The sequence below is a fragment of the Hesperophylax consimilis genome, chromosome 9 (genome assembly GCF_061612785.1).
Source record: "Hesperophylax consimilis isolate HC1 chromosome 9, BYU_Hcon_1.0, whole genome shotgun sequence".
NCBI classification, from domain to species: Eukaryota; Metazoa; Arthropoda; class Insecta; order Trichoptera; family Limnephilidae; genus Hesperophylax; species Hesperophylax consimilis.
The window spans coordinates 14,830,575-14,852,967 of NC_142844.1; the positions used below are offsets into that span (position 1 = coordinate 14,830,575).

Consider the following 22,393-nt stretch of genomic DNA (forward strand, 5'->3'; position numbering starts at 1 on the left):
GAACTTATTAATCAAGACCTATCGGACGATGGCGATATCGAACGACAAAGGAAAAGCCTAAACATAGTGTCTAATATGATTGGCCGCAGATTTTGCAAATACAAGAATACAGTTTTAAAAAATACTCTTCAATGCATTATTTACTTGCCTGCTAGATTGAACGACTCCGAATTCAATATAATAACGCCTGTAGAATCATATTTGGATACTGAAGAGATAACAGCGCATCGACAATATTCACGGAATTAGGACTAAATGGGTTTGCCGGCGCCTGATGAGACACCGGGTCCCTGGAGCCAAAATGCGGCTAATGGCCTCCGCCAACGCGGTGGTGACCACAGCCTACCAGCACCAAGCGCCACACCTGAGTGAGCGCTGGGTCCAAGCTCACTCAAGACCACGCACTGCATAGTGGTCCTTAGTTGTTAAGTTATTTATCTATTATACAAATATATATAGGACGTTTTGGATTGCATTAACCTTCCCACATCCCAAAATAAAAATTATTATTGAGTAGGTACCTAAACGTAATTGTAGAATTTTATTATAATAATAAATAAACAAATAAATTTTTATTAAAAACAAGTTTCTTGTCCAAAATACGACTTTTATTTTTTGCGTTATTGAAAATGTATTTTTTTCAGATTTTTTTCCTTTAAATAAATGCTCGGTATTAGGTGTTCAGGTTTAAAAATATAATATCATTATGTAACATGTAATCGAATACTTAATACTATATTTTTTCCAAGGTTTCAGATACTTTTGTTAGCCTTAAGCATATTGAAAATTTTCAACAAGGACTGTTTAGCAAAAAACACTTGATTTAGTAAATTTTATCAATTTTCAGGTGTGAATGCTTAATTGTATATTATATCTAGATTTATTTGTTTGGTTTTACGCCCAGCCGGGCTTTTACATGGATTTTAAGAACATATGTAAAATTATATAAAAAAAATTAAAGCATGATATAACATTAAGCTGATAATTTTTAACCCCGCTTTCGTTTCCAATTTTTTCACTGACATGGCTAGTTTGACATAAATCTCATAGCCAAGAACAGACAGTGTTGCCAATGAAGGCGATTTCTCGCCATTTAGGCTACTCAGAACGAGGATCGGCGACGAAAAAATCCAAAAGGCGACTGGTCGCCGATTAGGCTACCTCAGAGACAAGTTATTGAAATCAGCCAAATAATAAATAATTGAAATGAAATTTTTTAATTTCAATGGAAAAATGTGAGGAATTTTTCGAAATGGAATTCCGTAACCACCCCCCCCCCCCACGGATTACAAAATTGATGTGGGGAATCACATAATGTTTTTGGCTGTGCGGATTTCAGTGAAGTTCTGTAACAACCCCCCCCCCCCCACCAATGGATTTCAAATATTTTGTGGGGAGTAATCATTTTGAATCATGTATGTGGGGAATTATGTTTTACAGAAATTCTCCAACAACCCCCCCCCCATGGATTTCGAATAATAAAAGGGGAATCAAGCTCACGTAGAATATTTGTGGGGAATATGTGGGCAGAATTTATGCGATTTCATTAGAATTACTGCAACTGAAATTCGGCTACATTAGGCTACTACATGTTTGAAAAACGGCGACATTAGGCCCTGATCCGTTGGCAACACTGAGAATAGAGTAAATAGAATTGCCTTTCTTTTGTCTTTGCTTTATAATTTGTCAATTTATTGTTCTGTGATGTTGCTTTGATATTTGATCAGTTTTCCTTTTTAAAAGTAACGGGAAAATGTGGAAGTGTCATAAGTGTGGAAAACCTGTGTATTTCGGTAACTATAATTGATATTTTAACTTTAATTTTAAGTTTCCTTGGCCTTCCTAGAGTTTATTTTTCACCTTGTGTTTTTTTAATTTTATTTACATTTTATGCGTACAGAGTGATTCTGTGTTATTTATTTTAACTGTACACCGGCTGTAGTTATTAAAGGCGTTTTTTATCTCCATCCCAGTATATGTTATTATCCGAGTCTCCGATTGAAACGTGGTAAGATATTATGAACAAATTTAATCTAATTTTGCCCTTTTCCTATTTCAAGCCGAAAGGAAACAGTCCCTTGGATACGATTGGCATCCCGAATGCTTAAGATGTGAAGAATGTGGAAAAAGACTGAATCCTGGACAACATGCTGAGGTCAGTTTGTCTACAGAGTTGTTTAATATCAGCTTATATAATGAAATATTGCGTGAAAAACCCTTGCTCAACTACATAATTGACAGAAATTTAGTGAAATTCCATTGCGGTATCTTCCCTTTCTACTTCTTCCCACGATTCGTGACTCATTCCCTATTTCCCTTGTAAATAAACGCACTGTGTATCTAATAATATTATTTTATGTTTTCATCTTATGTTAAGGTTAAACTCGTCTTTTTACCTCAGCTATATCTCCTCTTCTTTTATATATTATAACATGGTCAAGTGGCTGGTTGATGTTAGAGATTGAACTCAGGTTGACAAAGGTCACAAGCACCCGGTGGATCCGAACCCTCACCCAATCGCAACATCAATAAACAGTAATCCTTAAAACAAAAAGAATTGAATCCATTGGTCAATAACATCTGTTAAGTCTTCTTTAAATGTTCAGAATTGGGGTTTAACTTGTGTATAGATTTCTGCATGCGCTTAATGTCCTGTATGATGTATGTAACGTTGTGCGACCTAGCGCACTTTACAATCAGTCTACACCTAATCTTAGCTCTATGAATGTATGTGTAAGTAACCTCCATCCATGTTTGTTTACATTTTAAATCAGACATCTTTTGTCATAAAATACCCATTTTGTATTGTGGAGCACAGAGAACTTTGGCTATATCTATACAGAAAGTCGAAAATCATTGATTTAAAAAACTCTTACTTCCATCAAATTCTCATAAAAGCTTGTCGATTATTCTAACTCCAACATGAACTGTTTCAATCTTGAGTTCATTCACCTATTTGTGAAGAATATTTTTTTCTCTTTGAGCTTGGCTGTTAATTCAATGATTCATTAATTACAGCATAAAGGTGTGCCGTATTGCCACGTCCCCTGCTATGGAGCCCTGTTTGGCCCCCAACTGTTCGGGCATGGCACTCGTGTGGAATCCCATAAGAGCTTTGGACAGAAAGGAGTTCCCAAGCCCTCTAGCAATGGCCCGGCCCTGCCTAGAGCACACCTAGAGTCAAAACTCAAGGTAAATATTGCTTTTATCTATGTTATAATCATTTAATACCCATCTGTTTATAAATTAATTTATTAGTATGTAATCTGTTAACATTATGGAGGGTGTGTATGTGACAACTCTTTTTTTAATAATTAAAAGTGTACATATTTTATGTTCTGTAATCATCAATATTGTCACCATACATTGAATCTACAAGGTTTTTAGCCTGTAAATCAGCTTGCTTAGAGTTATAAGGGTTAGGAAATACATACAATGATATATATGATGCTATTTGCACTATTTAAAAAGGCATACTTGTTTTACACACATTTTACCACATGACTAATTTAAGAAAATGTTTGTTTTATTACATTTCTGAATATTTCAATAATTTGTCCTGTGGTTTGTGAAATATTTAGTGTGGTTTGTAATTTGTAAACACCACAGTATTTTCCCAGTAATAGAATGTAATGCATTATCAGGAGGTGTTTAATTTTTATTAAAACCTAATCGTACAGGTTTTTAGAAGCTCAGCAATTTTCTTTTATCTCTTTTTATAATTAACTTTCTTGAGTCACAGTTAACATTAGTTGAAAATGATATGTATTAGGTCTGTCTCGAATACCTAGAAATGATACTTGCAAATTAGTACTGAGCGTCAAAACCTGACATTTCTTCTGAATTGTGTTACATTTTTATACTATTATATCACTGCTAAACAAATGTTGAAGAGAAAGTTATTTCGACATTAGAGGTCGTTGGTGTAAAAGTAGTACTACTGATCTAAAACTATTTACTATTGTCACCTTGCCAAATGTGTTTTTTTTTACATAATAAATCTGCAAAATACATATTTTTTTGCATGTTTCGATGTAAAAAAAAATACATTTCATGTTTCATTCATTGGTCTCATTTATCTCAGGCGTTCAACCAATATGTGGATGGGCGCAGTGGCGAGATCAGATCACGGGAGGTCAATGGGAGATTAGTGCTAGAAGGTGCCTTGAGGATTCACTGGGGTGTTAAAGGTGTTATCCATTTAAAGGAGAATGATGATCAGAGAACTGTGGTGACCATACGGAAGAGAAATTCCTGCCGCTACTCGGTCAGTAAGAGTGGCGGGGTAAGTCCCAATGACAGCATCAATGGAGATTCGGTAATTATCTTTTATTTATTTCTTATATCCATAATATATTTTGTGAAATTTTTAGGTGTTATTCTTTCTTGGGGCAACATTTTGAAAAGTTTTGGAGTGTCCTCCTCTTCATCTTGGAAGATGGCTTTTCAAAAATTAACAAAAAATAATACTTGGCTGGAGAATCTAAATGAATGATATGTGACTAATGTTGTTTACATTTTTTTAATTGCAGGAATCCCCACCACCTATCAACAACACAAGTTCTAGTAGTGTCGATACAGGAATATGTGTGGATCGTATGGAGAAAGTTAATCTCGGTGTACCGACTCCCTCCAGGTGTAGCGAGGACAGTGGCAACCAGTCCTCCGGAAGTGTTTCCATAACACCCACACCACCGCATTCCCCCGCCATCGCTCCCCAGAAGGTGTCGTCCACCCTCCCCCCCAAGCTAGATTACAAACACATGGATTGGGATGAACTTGATCAGCTTCTACAGGTGGAGAGGAGAGTTGATGATACGGAGAAGATGTACCAAACCATGCCGGCATGTTTGCCTTCCCAGTCTAGTGTAGATGACTCAGAATCCATCTCCATCAGTCACTCTGGAAGCCATTCTGAAATTTGCAACACTTTGAGTCAATCCAGTACAACATCCCCTCAAGATCAAAAATCCGAACTGTGCATGGAGCTACCCTTAGACGGCATTGCCAACGATGCAACTTTAAAACCACCGGCTCCAGATAAAAATTCTCCACATGAACAGTTGCATTATGCAGAATTTGATAATTCTTGTGATGAGAGTACACTTAAGCCCAACTCTGATGTGGATATTAAAAAACTGTTAGATAGGAACGATCTGATGCCTCTTGATCAAGAAGCTATGTCTAGATCACTCAACGAAGATACTCTTAAAGCTAACTCTCCCATAGATCCTAAGAAGATAAATGATTCACTTAAATTGTACAGTGATATAATGGTGCGTAGTATGAATAGCAATGAGTGTTATGATAACACGGATAATTTTAGCCTTAACTGTGAAAACAAATTGGAGGAGATGTTTGCGGAGAATGCGTATTTCAATGACGATTATCCTAGAGGGACTCTTAGGAGGGTTAAAAATTACGAGGAGAAGATTTCTAAAGAGAAGGACAGTGCTAAGAAGCCGGTTCAGCTGCCTAAAAATGACGCAAGTGCCTACAACAGAGCTATATCAATGGACAATAGTTGGATTGGTAGTTTAGACGATAGTACAAGTAGCGCTAATGACTCTAATTATGAGTTAAGTAGATCTATATCAGGGCCGGAACAATTCAACAGGCAGACCAATGAAGTAAGTATGATTTATTGCTTTTAACCCCTCTGTTCATATTTGCTCTCATACAAATCCTTGTGCCTCCCTTACTGTCATGGTGATAAATTAAAAATTATATATAAAAAATATGATTCAAACATTATTGGAAAGAGAAAACAAGTTAAGTTAACCACATAAGAATTAAAATGTACACCTCTATAAAACAAAAAGTTCTAACTGCAATATGAGAAAAATTTATGAAACCTGCTGAACTTTTTATTAATTATTTTTACATGAAATTACAAAAAAGTGAGGTGACTGTAATGTTGATAATACGTTTGTCTAATGAAATTTTTTCATTATCGAAAAAACCTACAATGAGCTATTTTTAAAAACTATTTTATTTCGCATTCAATGTTTTTAAAATTATGTGTTTATTTCCATTAAAAAAAACCTTTGAAAGATTATTTCATCACCTTTCAAAAACAGCTTTTAGTTTTCGAATATGTTCAGAAATATTCCATTTATTTGGATTTATGATTTAGATTATGCCAAAGGCCTGAGGGTTAACTATGCAATAGATGATTGATACAGATTGTTTTATTGTTATGCCACACTTGTATTGATTGTGTAATGCAATTAGTGTTGATGGTGTTTGTTTGGTGTTTAGGACAGTGCCTCAGATAATGAATCAATAAACTACGCCCACCCGGTCGATGACCATATAATTATACCCGCGCAGGGGTCGGTGGTGGTCAGAAGAGTTCATCACTCCCGGCTGGGGTCAACAGCCATCAAAAGGAGAACAGGCAAAAGAAGGTACTTGCTATTTTTTAAAACATTCTCTTTAACCCTTTGCAACCTCAATTAAAACTGGCAGTGGTAAAAATATTAGATGCTTGATAACACCTAGTACATATGTATGAGTCGTGTAATTTCTATACCCGCTATATCAACTTTCATTGATTTTGATAAAACCGCAAAAAACTGTCACATCTCTAGCGTACATATTTTTTTTTTTTTTTTTTTTTACAGTAATACCGCACAAGAGTCCCAACTGCTCCCGTCTGGAGCCAGTGAGACTATGGCATCCCCAATTGGGGTATTTTGTGAGGCTAAAGGTATTGGAGAGGGGAAGGAGATGGGAAAGAGGAAGATGGGGAAGTACCTGGCTATTCAGATCTGGTCACCAAACACGGCTAAAGCCATTTCAAGCAACGTTTCAATTCTGAATGGTGGTCTTACACCAGGGCGATACTGAGAGTATCTTCCACTCTGGAACGTGCCGCAAATATACTATATATTATTTTAAATTAATTAATTGTGAAATAACACAAATTAATTAAATAAAATTTATTTGCGCACGCCGGGTTCGAACCCGCGACCTTCGGATCTGTAGTCAAAAGCGTATACCACTAGACCACGCCGGCCGTCGAAGTAATTGCATTACAATTTTTTATATAATGAATTGGAGTAATAAAATTTCGAAAAGCATTTATTTTTCTATATATGTCTAGCAATAATTAAGTAATTTCGATAAATAAAATGGATAAAGCGGATTTTGATACTCACTTCGTGATATAGAGGCTTTTGAAAGTCAACTGAGCCGACATGGCGGGTTTAGAAACACACGCGTAGATCATTTTGACACACGAGCGTGGCGTCAGAGCGGCGGCCATATTGTATTTTAGCAAAGTAACTGCTTGTGATTGGTTGAATCCGATATAGCACGTTTTGATAGTAACTTTCTGTATGATATAGCACATTTGGTTTCTCACTCACAGTTTTAACATGGTTTTTGGTCATGATAAGGTGGGTTTTGAAACTCAATTTTAGGCTCCTCTTGTTGCTCGCAAAAATGTGAACAAGATGTTATACTCAGATCATTTTGTCAAAAAATCGGATATAGCGGGTATAGAAATTATAGGATTCATATATGTAGAATTATTTAAAAAATTTTGTTGAACATGGTTCTTTTTTTCAAAACATAAGTTATTGCGACAAAGGTAGTGGGGAAGATCTGGTCACTGTACATGGCTAAACTCGTTTTTGGCAATGTGTCTATTCTGAATGGTAGTTATTACACCAGGGCTAACCTGAGGGTATCTATACAGGGTGTTAAGGGATATACTCGCCTTGTTTTAACCAGTGATTCTGACATTATTTGGAGTAAAAAATGCAAATGAAATTTTGGAATCTGCTGACATTGATTTTTTTTTTCTTGAATCATATAAAATCAATAGGTATTGAACAGTTGGGACAGCGGTGAGGGGTTGGTCGGTTACTATAATGAGTGACTAGTGACGACATATGAAAGAAATGATAAAAATAGTCATTGGATTGCAAAATTTTTATTATTATTTTATACTGGTTAAAACACGTAAAGTAAGTACCTGTACATCAAGGGCTTATCAAAAATCATCAATTTTTATAAAATGGTTTCAGGCAAAGGGCAGCAGCACTGAGAAGACGCTGCTCCATCAATGGACATTTCTACAACCGAGAGACGTCCTTCTTCACCCCTCCCTACGGCAGCCAGATGTCCGTGTGGGTCACCTCGCTGGTGTCCACCCAGGAGGTCATCAACCTCATGCTGGACAAGTATAAAGTGGATTCCAATGCTCAGCGGTTTGCCTTGTTCGTCGTCAGGGATAATGGAGGTAGGTTTACTGGTTTATGATTACCATTAAATCGTAGATCACCACTTTTTCACCGTTGATCAGTCCCTATTAACATTTTGTTATCGTTGAAATTACATATATTGGTCCGCCCATGCGAGTAATTGTCACCAAACTGGTTAAACGCCAATTCTTTAACTTCAATCATTTAACTTCAATGGAAGAAAAATTATCTATCGATCCCAAACAGTTTTGGAAGTACATTAAGGATCTAAAAAAATCCAACAACTCATTTAAGTCTATGATTCTTGACGGAGAGGAATTGACTACTGATGATAAAATCGCAAATAGTTTTGCGACCTTTTTTTCATCTGTTTACAAAAATGTCCAACCAACTCTCAATATTGACTCTACCCTTCACACTGTACAGATTGGGCCCTCATTCGACCTGGTCAGTATTTCAGAAAAAGATGTTAAGGAGGCACTCTCAAATTTAAAGAAACCTCACTCCATCGGTCCTGACAATATTCCAACATTTATACTAAAGGGTTGTTCCGACCTTTTAATACCACCATTATGTCATCTCTTCAATGTTTGCCTAAAAAACGGGATTCTCCCAGACATCTGGAGATTAACTAAAATAACCCCTATCTACAAGAAGGGAGATAAACGCGATATCCGGAATTATCGACCAGTTGCCGTTCTATGTTCCATCATGAAAATATTCGAGAAAATTCTACATAAATATATACTTAATCACGTTAATCCAATTCTTGATGACCGTCAATATGGTTTTAGACCCCAGATGTCAGTAACATCAAACCTCTTATGCATCTCAGATTTCTTATCACAAACTCTCGACAATCGGGGACAGGTGGATGTTGCTTATTTCGACCTGGAAAAAGCATTCGACAAGGTTGACATCGACATTCTTCTAAATAAGCTAGCTTCATTTGGTTTTTCCAAAAGACTACTCTGTTTTTTTGCTTCATATTTTCGAAATCGTAGACAGTTTGTTTATTATAAGGGTTCCAGTTCTTTGGAATTCACAGTTTTTTCTGGAGTTCCTCAGGGGTCTATCCTTGGACCACTTCTGTTTCTGATTTTTATCAACGATATTGGTTCAGTCATCACACATTCGCTGTATTTACTATTTGCAGATGACTTGAAACTATATCGTTCAATAAAAAACCATCTTGACTGTATTCTCCTTCAACGTGACATTGACTGCGTCTCAAACTGGGCCAAAATAAATGGCTTGAACTTCAGTACACCCAAGTGCAATATCGTCTCGTATACAAGATCAAAGAAACCGCATGTATTTGAATATACAATCAATGAAATTATTCTCCAACACCTAAATCAAATCAAAGATCTAGGAGTTATTTACGACAGCAAACTAACCTTTCACCAACACATCGATGATTTAATAAGCAGAGGATACAGGCTTCTCGGCTTCGTCATTAGAAACTCATATCCGTTTCGTAACACAAAAACACTGACGTTATTATATAACACACTAGTCCTAAGTGTACTTGAATCAAACTCGATCATCTGGGCTCCACATGAATTAACATACACTTTACGCATTGAAAGAGTCCATAAAAAATTTTTAAGGTTTTTATTCTCGCGGCTCTATGGACGTTACCCTTGGCTTTACCCATCGATTTATATATTAGGCATGACCAATTACCACTCCCTAGAGACACGTAGAGGTATTGCTTTGCTTAAATATTTTTTCCAACTAATAAACGGTCACTTATCTAATAATGAGATACTGGCCCAATTAAATTTTTTTGTACCAGAGTCTCACTCTCGAGGACGTCATCACAATCTTCTATATAGTAGAGCAAGCCGCACTAATTTATTAATGAACTCACCTGTGGGGAGAGCTACGTGCTTTTTGAATGCGGTAGATAAGAAATTAGATTTATTTTTTGTGTCCTATAGCGCATTTACGAGATTTTTGGCATTGCATATACACTGCATAAATGGTACAATTATAACGTCTTAGGCTTTATTACCTGTAATTGTTATAAATAAATGTACAAATTATATATATAAATAAATAAATAAATAAAATAAATAAATTCTCGGTTGTTTTCGGCTTTTGACCAAATAATGGTCGGCTGACTATCATGATCTTTATGCTTGACAGCTGATCAAAAGTTGAATTAGGTCAAGAATTGGTGTTTAACGAGAACACACGAGTCCGGCAAATCGTTCCACAGCCTAGCTGTTGAACTGAAGAATGTGTCATAGAAATGATCTGTTTTCATGTAGATGTATGAATGTAGAGTGCGTGTTTGGCATGTTTTCCGAATATGCACCAATGACGAAGGGATCAGTGGTGTTAGTTCCTAAGAGAATCTTCCATTGAAATATGGTTGAATGTCCCTCAATTTTCCAACATTAATAAATTATTTTTATAATTTCTCAGAGCAGCGACGTTTGAAGGATGATGAATACCCTCTTCTGGTGCGGGTGCAATTGGGTCCGCATGAAGACATCTCCAGACTATTTTTGATGGATGCTGACAAAACAGGAGAGGTTTGTCACTGATTCTTTCTTTGCGTTTACAAGTCCATCCTTTTATCATGATTTATTAGAGACAAGAAGTTAAGTCAATAACATGAGGTATGATACAAATCCATTGATCGATAGTTATTATTAATTTCATAACTAATAATTAAATTCATAGATATCTTTATGTATGTGACAAACTGATTTAATCAAGAATAGGATTCTATTAAATATTTTTTACATTATTTTTTTTTAGGTTTCTTCCGAAGTCGCTCAGTTTATTAATTTGTCTGTATATGAGTGTGAATCCATTCTCCACATGTACGGCAAAGAAGAGCAGAGGGAGACATTGAGGATCAAGCACAGGTAAGGTGTACATTTATTAGTTTTCTTTATTTTATTTAAAACGGAGCCGGTTTACGGATAGTTCCCGTAAGCACTCATGCCATGTGCTATCTCTCATTTCAACTCATCCCCTTAACAGTAACATAGTCCCTTTGATAAGGATCACCAGGGTTGTCATTGGATATTTGGCTATGTCTACTGGTTCCACATTGCGTCTTCTCATGAGTTCCCATCAGGGCGGAATATGTATTGGCACCAGAGATGTATTGGAATCTCTTCATCCTCTTCACATTTCCTGCATCTATTGGTGTTTTCCACTCCCAACATCTTCATGTGTCTCTCGAGGTGTCAGTTTTTTTGTTAGTTGTTCTACCTGTTTCTGTCCATATCTAGTAAGTTGCCTGGTTTGTTTACGAGTACTGAGTTTATGAGCTTTCTTACTATAATCTTTTTTTAATGTAAATAATAACAATATATCCCCATGTTGCGAGATTGAAAGAAGTGGGGAGAAAAAGGAGAAAGCAGCCACTCTGCCCTGTATTCCTATTGGTGGATTTGTTTACTACGGAGTAGTGGTACGCTATTCAAACTAGTAATTCTATAAACCAAGTGAGTCTTGTTAGCCGTAGTTTATCTTTAGGAGTTCACTGCATAACCGCTCATTAGAATCCACCACGGCCATCTGTCTCTTACCTTGTGTTCTTCTATCTTCTTCAATCTATCCCTTTTCAATGTATTTAACCGGCTCTTTGCTATCTGCTAGGATAATAATTTATTATTGTATCTGAAAGAATGAGAGTACAGTGGAATTATTGAAAGTTTAGAGAATTAACATAAAATTATAACATTTATTTTAAAATAGAATTTTTTTCACTTTACAGGTTTGCTGAACTAAGGCAACGCATCAAACAACGCATGGAGGATTTGAAAGTACGCTTATAATTTAGCATTGAACAATGAAATACATATATTTTCCTTTGAATGAAAGGTTTAGCATTTACAAATTGAATATTTGCACACAATTTTTCTGAAAAAAATAATATCAAATTAGTAGATATCAAATTTATACCACATGTACACAAATAATAGCAAGTATTACCTAGTAATTATTCTAAAATGACACTATTGTTAACCGTGATAGAAATGGGATCGCAGTATTTATGAGTCTGATATTTGAAACGCTTTTGTATGTTAAATAGCTGCACATGCAATGATATTATGAAACACACCTTTATCTGTATTAAATGTTATTAGAAATACATTCAATAGTAAGTGGGAATGTGCAGAATTCGCCCTTTTAAGGAAGGGGCTCGTATTAATATTGCATTTGTTTTGAATGACATCTGCCCTTTTATACATAAGTCTTGCACTAGAATACAGGGATTATATGATGGTTTATCATTAAAAAAATATCAGTTGAATATTTGAATGAAATCAAGATTTGATTTTTAGTTTCATAATATGATTAGATATCAATATTATTTTATTACAATCCATATAGACTGACGAAAGATTTTAAAATTATTTTTTAGCATTTTTTTGTACCTTCGTATCAACTGTCATTATGTTTTTTGTTGGTCATTTTAGTTTTTGCTCAATAATATTGATGCTATCTAATGCTTCATAATATTATACTCTCATTTCTGAATGATAATAACAGGGTTTCATCTTCAAATGTTGAGGAAACAATAATCTTCTTTAGATTAATGGAAATGGTTCTAGACTGCGTATCAGCGGCGTATGTGATTTCTTCTTGAAATCACAAGTATGACAAAAATATCACGGCACTCCACTGTTATCTATTAGATTAATGTATTGGCTAAGTTCTGTGAGTTACATTGTTTTAACTAAATTCTATATTATATTATTATATGCGTACATAATATTATTTGTTGACTTCATCTTTGAACATTTTGAAATGATTGCTTCCGTTGAATATTTATCTGGAAGTTGGTATCTGCACAGCTTATGTCAAGTATTTTGCCACTTTTAGTGTTTCACGTGTCTTAAATTCGACCAATTAAAACAAAATGCACCTTTCCCCTTCACCGCTACCGTATTAGCCCAGAATATAGTGTTTTACGCTTGTGTTATTTTCACTGACTAATAAGAATGATCACATGCAACTAGATATTTATGAGTTCTATAGTTCATATATACTATAAGTCCACTTAGGTGAAATGTTGGCAAACAATTTATTTTTTCTATTGCAACTTTTTAAATAAAAAAATATTCCTTTTGTGTGCTTTGTTGTTGGATGGTGTATGTTTAGTACACGAAATAAATATTTTTAAGGTTTATTTTTAAAAGTTATAATAAAAAAAATGTTTGCCAACATTTCACCCAAGTAGATTTATCATATATAGGAGCTATACAACTGATGGAAACACTCACTCAGGAACGATTTTTGTATTGTAAGAGTTGCTGAATCCTATTATGTACCTACATATTATTATTATGACGTATGTAAAATCAACATTCTGATCAAGCCATTTAGACTAAAGTTTCAATTCTTGAAAACATCTGGGTTAATATGGTATTTTCAATCTTAAGTAAAACATTGCACTATGTAGGAAAAATTTTGTATGTGATCGTCACTGAAGTTGTCAATAATTATGTATCTTTTCACTTTCATAAATAAGCCGAGAGATTGTCCAATAATGTTATACATGTGTTTATCTGATTACATTTATTACTATGTGCTTACAGAAATGGTGCTTGAAAGTATTTGGTTCTCTTTATTATTGTTTTAATTTATCCTTTGGATTTATGCTTTCTTATGGTGCCATTTTACTGCTTTAACAAAAATTAATAAATTATCTTCTAATTTTGGCCAAATTCACCTACCTAGAAAAACACATTGATTTTCAATTTGAAAGTTACTTCAACATGTAGATAGCCTGAAAATGAAAATGGCTTTATAAACTTATCGCACAAATCAGATTTTTCCAATCTCCCAACTTTCAAATTGTAGTATATAAATACTAGGTTTTTGAGGGTAGTAACTTCCGCCTGAACGAGGATGGTACCCAATATCCCATTTTATTTTTAAAGACAATCTGGGTTCCGAATTCTGTCTGAAATTGTCTAACAAATAAATACTATCATCGTAAATCAGCATTTTCAAATTTTTCTTCCATTAATGTTTATTTTGAAAACTGCAATATTAATAATTAGGAAGGTCGTGCCTATCATCTTTGTGTGTCATCCATCTTCTCCATTTCATTAGATTTTTGAACTCATAATAATTAATAAATATAGTTAACATATTATGTATGTACAGTAGAACCCCGTTAATTCGAACCCCGATAATTCGAAAAAACGCGTAATTCGAAATTTTCGCAAAAAAAATTTCCGCTGAAAATTTTTTTCATACAAATTTTTTTTTAATTCGAAATTCGTTAATTCGTAATTCGAAATTTATTTTTGTCCGCGCACGAAAATTTGTTCGTGTAATTCGAAAAAATTTGATTTTTGCGAAAATAAATCATAATATTTCGTAAATCTGAATCTAAAAGTCAGCCGTGGCGGTAAAACGCCGAAAAATGTATTTTTACATGGTTATACATCGTTTTAATTAGTATTATTATTTTGTAAATCTGAATCGATTTACACTGGAATGTCGTATTTTTTCAAATTTATTTCGAATATCCGAGTAGGGCCGATAAAATACATTTTACGCGGATATATGTCGTAGTTTTACGAGTTTACGCCAAATATCTGCATTTAAAGGGTCGGCCGCGACGAAACTCGGCTGCGTAATTTCGATTTACGCGTAAATATATCGTATTTCATCACCGCGACGGAAATCCGCCGCGAAATTTCAATTTACTCGGAAATATATCGTATTTTTACTAACTTTACTTCGAATATCCGCGTTGAAAAAATACGGCGCGACGGAAATCAGCCGAAAAATTTCGATCCATGCCGAAATATGACATATTTTTACGAATTTACTTCAAATATCTGAACTTAAAAGGCCGGCCGCGACGAAAAACTGCCGACAAAATTCGATTTACGCGGAAATATATCATATTTTTACGAATTTATTTCGAATATCTGAGTTTGAAGAGCCGGCCGCGACGGAATACCGCCGCGAATTCTCGTTTTACGCGGGAATATATCGTATTTTTACGAATTCAAATTCAGATATTTGAAATAAAGGGCCGGCCGCGACAGAAAATTACCGCGAAATCTCGATTTACGCGGAAATATATCGTATTTTTACGAATATCTCAATTTAAAGGGTAGGCCGCGACCGAAATCGGCAGCGAAATCTCGATTTACGCGTAAATATATAGCATTTTTATGAATTTATTTCGAATATCTGAATTTGAAGAGCCGGCCGCGACGGAATACGGCCGCGAATCCTCGTTTTACGCGGAAATATATCGTATTTTTACGAATTCAAATTCAGATATTTGAAATAAAGGGCCGGCCGCGACGGAAAATTACCGCGAAATCTCAATTTACGCGGAAATATATCGTATTTTTACGAATATCTCAATTTAAAGGGTAGGCCGCGACCGAAATCGGCAGCAAAATCTCGATTTACGCGTAAATATATAGCATTTTTACGAATTTATTGCGAATATCTGAATTTAAAGGGTTGGCCGCTACGGTAATCGACCGCGAAAATAAAGAAAGAATTGGTATTAATACGAATTTACAGCTAAAATACCACCCGGATTTGAAGAGGCGGCCGAGAAAATCGATTTTCGGCGTTTTTTTTTTTTTTTTTTTTTCATAAAATTTCGAATTACGTGGGAATTCGTTAATTCGAAATTTGATTTTTGATGTCCACTGGATTTCGAATTAACGAGGTTCTACTGTATAAGCTTTAGCTTAGCCTTATGTTCTTTCACAAGCCCTAGCCATCTTGATAAGAATGTCTCCTCCTAATGGGCTAACATTCTTTAAAAGTATTATTTGTGGTGCTAGAAAACTACTACATATGGTGAAAAAAACTTGTGTTCAATATAAATTTTTTATTTAACCAATTTCTCTGTAATCGTATAATTCTTGCCAAATTTATTTGAAATCTCATATTAAACACATTTATGAATTATGTTTGTTACAAGGTGATTGTCGCCTTACAACCTCCAAAATATGTATATTATGCACTTTACTAACGCTTTTTAAAATGACTAGGTTTTTTTTGTTCTAAAATTTTGATGTTTACTCTTTAAAATATATAATATCATCTCGCTTCATATTCTGCTAAGATAAACCTTTTTTTCTGCGCTTTTTACATGATCATTTACTGTCATCCTGAGTATGAATGTAGTTAATTTCATAAAAAAATACTCAATAAATTACATACTTCCATGACAACAAAATACATAAGTTAAACTAATACTATAATTTTTTATTTGTGCAACTTTACTGCATCCATTTTTCTATTAATATTTTAGAAAAATATACTGCCAAGTGTTTCTGAATATAAAATATTTTTATTTTACTTTTTTTTCATAGTTTTAAAATTATTTTATAATGTTGTAAAATATACTTACTTTCTTCCTTACATATCTTATTTATTAGATATCTAATCGAGCGATTGGTGTGAGTGACTAATACCAATTAATCCCCTTAATTAATACCATTCCTCAAAACTGTTTAATTCATACCATCCCTCAATACATTAATTTGGAAACATAATGAAACTGCTTACTGTGGTTAAAAGCTAATGAATCCACTTAGATTTCACCGTTTGTCCCATATTTTAGGTTCTATAAGTTTGGCACATTATGGCAAGCTATGGCTCAAAACGTTTTTGCAAACTTGGCATAATATGCCAAAAATCGCTCGAGTAGATATACTTATTTTTAAAATGTAATATGTTTATTAGGTGGCTTCCTCATGGGCCGGTAAGGATTCGACATAAACCGAGTGCTGTGAGATTGCATGATTCCAAGAGAGCTTTTTTTTTTAGGTTAATTTAAGAAACGTAAATTACGTATATATAATTATACATATATATAAATTAATTTTACATTTAATGACGAATCTAAAATAAACCAGTAAAATTTCATATAAAATAATTTTTTTTTATAATTTACGATTAGGAATCAAGTACATAGATATTAAAAGTTATAATATTACATAGTGTGAGTAAAAAATGAATAAAGAGATCATAGTTTTGATTTAAGTACATTGTAAGGTTACTTTGATTTTAAACGTTTTAAGGGTACAGTGGAAAATATAAATATCTCTTGGGTATTGTAAGATTTGTAGATACGTGTGAATAAAGTATAATAATATTTAAAAATAAATATAAAATAACGTAATCGATCTGGTATTGCATTCAAGGCAACGAAATACAATCCTTTCTAATAGAGCTGGTGAGTCAATAAGTCAGTTCATCTTATATAGAAACAGTATGTCAAAATTTTTTCTGCCTTTGTAAAGAGTATTAGGGTTTCACTGATGACTTTCAAAACTATACGACAGGTCTGGTGTTTCAAAAATCTTGTTCGTATATTTTCAATTCGGTTAATGTAAGTTTGGTATTGAGGATTCCAAATGGCAGATGAGACGTCATATATGTAAAAGGTGTAAAAGGTTTATTGAATGGTTTTGTGATGCGAAGAATAAAGTTCATTTGTTTCAAATATTTTTATTGGCACCCATGATGCAGGAGCGTTGTTGTGTACTTCCAGTACAGTAGCTTTTCGGCATTATTGTGTCACCGCTCGATTGCGATCATTTATGGAACTTTTAGTAAATTATTTATTGGTAACATTTCTTTTACTTAAAAAATGCTTTCAAATATTCTTACGAATTTATTCTTGAATATTTATTGTGAATAAATGGCTTATTCCACAACCTCATTGTCATTTGACTCACTCGCAAATATCTTAAATTCGGGACAGTGAAACGGAAATCTGCAATACCGACAGTTTAATGGCTACAAATATACTGACTAACTTTACCTGAATTTTTACCGCACCCGGTTTACTTTGATTCCTTACCGGCCCGTCAGGGAGCCGCCTTAGCCTCAATGTTATTGTTTCTCATTTACGTAATTATGTTTTATATTTGTATAATTTATGTTACATTTGTGATTATTGCATTATACTAGACTATTCTGTATTTTATGCGTATTTAGTTGTAGCTTGATATTATTTTTATGTTTTAATTATTATTCATTCCTCATTATGTTGAAGAAATTTGTAATCGGACCAAAAATGGAAAGAGCTTTTGAAAATTATATTCTATGTTATTGATTTAATTGATATTTATTTGTTATTAGAAATTAAATAATGTTTCTCTACATCGGAATCAAAAAAATCAAATCAATGTGCCACAAAATTTATCAGGGTTCTTCGTTTTAGCAATTGAAAATTTTATTGCGTTTCATGTTTAATTTAAAAAGTATTGTTTATATTACTTCATTGCCTTATGGAGGTTCCTAAAATAATGCAATTTTCGCCCTTCTGATTTTGTATTTTGAATCTCAGCACTTAACATTATCTACGTGGCTGTTGCATGTATAATCCATCAGTGGCTATCACTATACGAGAATGTCGCGTAAGTGATCCATGAGGTTTCTCTAAAACTAAAACACACACTGAAAAGGCCAGTGTTGAAAATGTTAAACCAAAAAGTACATACTCTCTAGAATTTTGCTTATCATGTGGAAAAAGCTTGCATTTAAAAACATTTTACAACAGATATTACAAAGATTTGAAATATCTGTTGTTGGGATGTATTTAAAAAAAATTATGTAATCACGTCTTGTATTAAATCTGCAGAAAATAATATAAGTCCAGAAAGTTCTGATTTTAAACACACTGTTGTCGGAATGTATTCAAGTAAAAATTATGTTTAGACAGAAAACCCAATAAATAATAATAATATTATCCTGCTTGTCTTTCATATCTTGTAACACAATATTATGGCTTTCACAATAAAATTACGTTTGTAAATTTTTCGTGTGTATTTTATTAGCAATAAGTGTTTTTTTTTCTTTATCTCTTTTAGATACTACATACGTAGTATAATGAAACATCTTCACTCCAAATTGTTGTAACTTACAAATATTAATTTTATATTATTATTACTAGAGACCGGATTATATGCATTTGCATATTTGCATATGCAAATGCATATTTAGACCCTTTTCAGCGGTAGTTGCATATTTTAGCAAATAATTTGAGATCTTGCATATTTACGCTTGATATCGTTCAGATGCCTCACATAGCGACACTATAGACGTCAGATAGCAAGGCGCGCGGCCAACGAAGCTGAGCAAAGAACTGATAACTGATCTTACTGATCGCTACGGCCGGCGGCCGGAGCGAGGGGGAACCTTTCTCATCTTCGCCTGCGCTTGCGCCTACTCGGCTTAATTCGGCTAATTGCCGAAAACAATTCATTCATTCGTATGAGGAGTGATTTGGTTTATTTTTATGGTAATTCAGTGAATTGCGAATTTTGTTTTTGACTGGTCGCACGCGCTGTTCTTTAGAGTTTCGTCTAGTGTTTTATTTGTTTGCACGAAGTTGTACATTGTGAAAGTGAACCATGCCCCCTGATAAAAAAGTGCCCATACGTGGATAGCTGAATATCCTGGAATATTTACATACGACGGAAAAGTTTTATACTGCCGAGCTTGCGAGAAAAACATTTCTAGCACAAAAAAGTTCCAAATAGACCAGCATGTCAAAACCAGTGTTCATATCGCAGGAGTGCAGAAGAAGGGCCCACGACAACAAGTTTTTACAGTGGCAAGTAGCAGTAACAGTGAAGTAACCTCCAAAGGTAAACAACAAAATCACTTTAGCATGGATCTATGTGAAGCATTTCTTGCAAGCAATATCCCTCTATACAAACTGACAAATCCGGCCTTGAAGGATTTTCTCAGAAAATATTGCATAAATCAAAATATACCGGATGAATCTACTTTACGTAAAAATTACATACCATTAATTTATCTACATGTGCTGGAAGAAATACGCAATGAACTCAAGGATAACATCATATGGATTTCAGCTGACGAAACCACCGACACTTGCGGCCGTTACATTGCAAATTTGATTGTTGGTGCATTAAAACTTGAACCTTCATCTTCCTATTTGGTGGCCTGCAGAGAACTTGAAAAGGCAAATCATTCTACGATCGCCAGATTTGTGAATGAGGGTATAAAAAAAATATTTCCTGAATCTTCTGCAGATGAAAATGTGTATGTGTTGCTCTCAGATGCTGCCCCCTATATGATCAAAGCAGGCAAAGCCCTCCAAGTATTTTATCCCAATTTGATTCATGTGACGTGTTTTGCTCACGGAATTCACAGACTCGTCGAAGAAGTGAGATCTACGTTTGCGAATGTAAATAACCTGATTTCTTCAGCAAACAAAGTGTTTCTTAAGGCGCCTGCTCGTATAAAGGCCCACAAAGAAAAACTGCCAAATATCCCTTTACCTCCTGAGCCAGTAATAACACGTTGGGGTACATGGATCGAAGCTGCGATGTTTTACCATGAACATTTTGAAGCCATCAAGGGTGTTAGCAATGACTTCGATAGTGCAGAGGCTTTGGCAGTTTTCCAGTGCAAAGAATCGTTTGACGACGCCAGTATAAAAAAAAACCTAGCTATGATTACCACTCATTTCGCCTACATACCTGCAAGTATAAAAACGCTTGAAACTCATGGATTGGCGTTGAATGCATCTATTCAGGTTATGAAGGAAATTCGCCTTATGAATTCCTCGTTGCCAAAGCTATTCTCGAGTAAACTCAAAGAAAAATTTGAAAACATACTGAATAATAAACCAGGGTTTGAACCTTTGTGCCAAATTGATAACTTCATCAACGGGACAGGTGAAATTTTGCCCGGAACAATAAGTTCAAAAATCGCACCCAAATTTAAATTCTGTCCAGCCACATCAGTAGACGTAGAACGTTCGTTTTCCGCTTACAAAAATATATTAAGCGATCGTAGACACAATTTGTCTACAGAACATTTAGAACAGTACTTAGTCATATACGTTTTTAAAGAAAAATTCTAAATTTTATTGTTATATACATTTTATAATTGATATTTTCGAAAATATAATTGTTATCCTTGAGAACTAATAGCTTAATAAAATAAAATAAAAATATGTAAAAATACGACTTCCTGTATTATTTCATGTTGCATATTTTGACCCTTTTTATGGATTTTCGTGCATATTTTAGCTATTTTTATTGCATATTTGCATGCATATTTTGGGCTATTTTTGTTGCATATAATCCGGTCTCTAATTATTACATATGTGTATATCACTGCCTCAGGGGAAGGAGATTGAAAGGTTTCTAGGCCGTGGAAAGGTGACCATCACCACTTTACAGTTAAATGAATTCAATTCCCGAGTATCCTTTCCGTGTCACCCAGCCTTTCCACATGCTACAATAGAAGATCTGTGTACCGAAGAAGCAAAAAGGGGGAGCTCTGGCATCATGAAAATTGTACACCAGAATTTGTATGTCAACAAACCGAAATCCAGCTTGCAGAGTGTTCCATAAAGGATTTGTAACAAAGCATGTGGATTCTTCTACATATTTGGTGTGTGTGGTGTGTGGATACTTTTACATATTTTATATCAATGTTTTCGGTGTGTGGCACCTGCAGCATTTACGAATTGACCATGTGCAGCCCTGGAATTTTTTGGGACACAGTGGGCACCCTTTTGGCTGGGGACCGATGGATCCGCTTGATAATTTCGTCATCATATTTTATTTTAAAATCTCGAGCATTCATCATGGAGATTACAAATACATCTACCGATCCTGATCTTTTACTGGCTCTATCTAGTCTTGGGGACAACATTCACAAGGCCATTCTAAAACTATCAAGAGGAATATTTGTGGAAATCAAGCTGATATGATTTGCTGCGGACAAGTTGTTCTTCCACTACCTATGCACGCAATAAACGGTATCATACCATTATATAATTAATAGCCCCCCTTTTGCCAGACAGTTTAATAATAAAAATTTATTTTATATAGGATGCAATATTTTTCAATGTATATCTTAAATACGTAACTCTTTCTTTCTCTTTACTAATACCCCATCATTTACATGTCAGATGGTAATATGTATTTTATATTGGAGTACTCATGGCTTTATTTTAGCTAACCTTGACAATATACTGAGAGCATTAGTTTCTATTAATTTTATTTAAAATTGTTGCCACCTAATCTCACGGTAACAAACGTAATCGCCATCATGATCTATGAAGCTTTGAAAACTCCTCATAACTGTCAACTAATAAAAAGGCGTCACATTATTTGTTAGATACATGTTTTTCAACTGGTCAATAAAATTAGTGCAGT

At 34.4% G+C, this 22,393-nt stretch overlaps 1 protein-coding gene across 1 annotated transcript; it reads left to right on the forward strand.

Annotated features, from left to right (window-relative positions):
- The first annotated feature begins 1,680 nt into the window (after positions 1-1,680).
- On the forward strand, positions 1,681-14,351 carry Rassf (Ras association family member). The gene is made up of 10 exons (XM_089635312.1): positions 1,681-1,793; positions 2,061-2,155; positions 3,019-3,192; positions 4,085-4,318; positions 4,533-5,630; positions 6,262-6,410; positions 8,037-8,251; positions 10,650-10,759; positions 10,989-11,098; positions 11,959-14,351. Exons 1-10 carry the CDS (start codon positions 1,754-1,756, stop codon positions 12,017-12,019), a joined length of 2,286 nt encoding a protein of 761 aa, XP_089491438.1. The 5' UTR covers positions 1,681-1,753; the 3' UTR covers positions 12,020-14,351.
- The last annotated feature ends 8,042 nt before the right edge of the window (positions 14,352-22,393 follow it).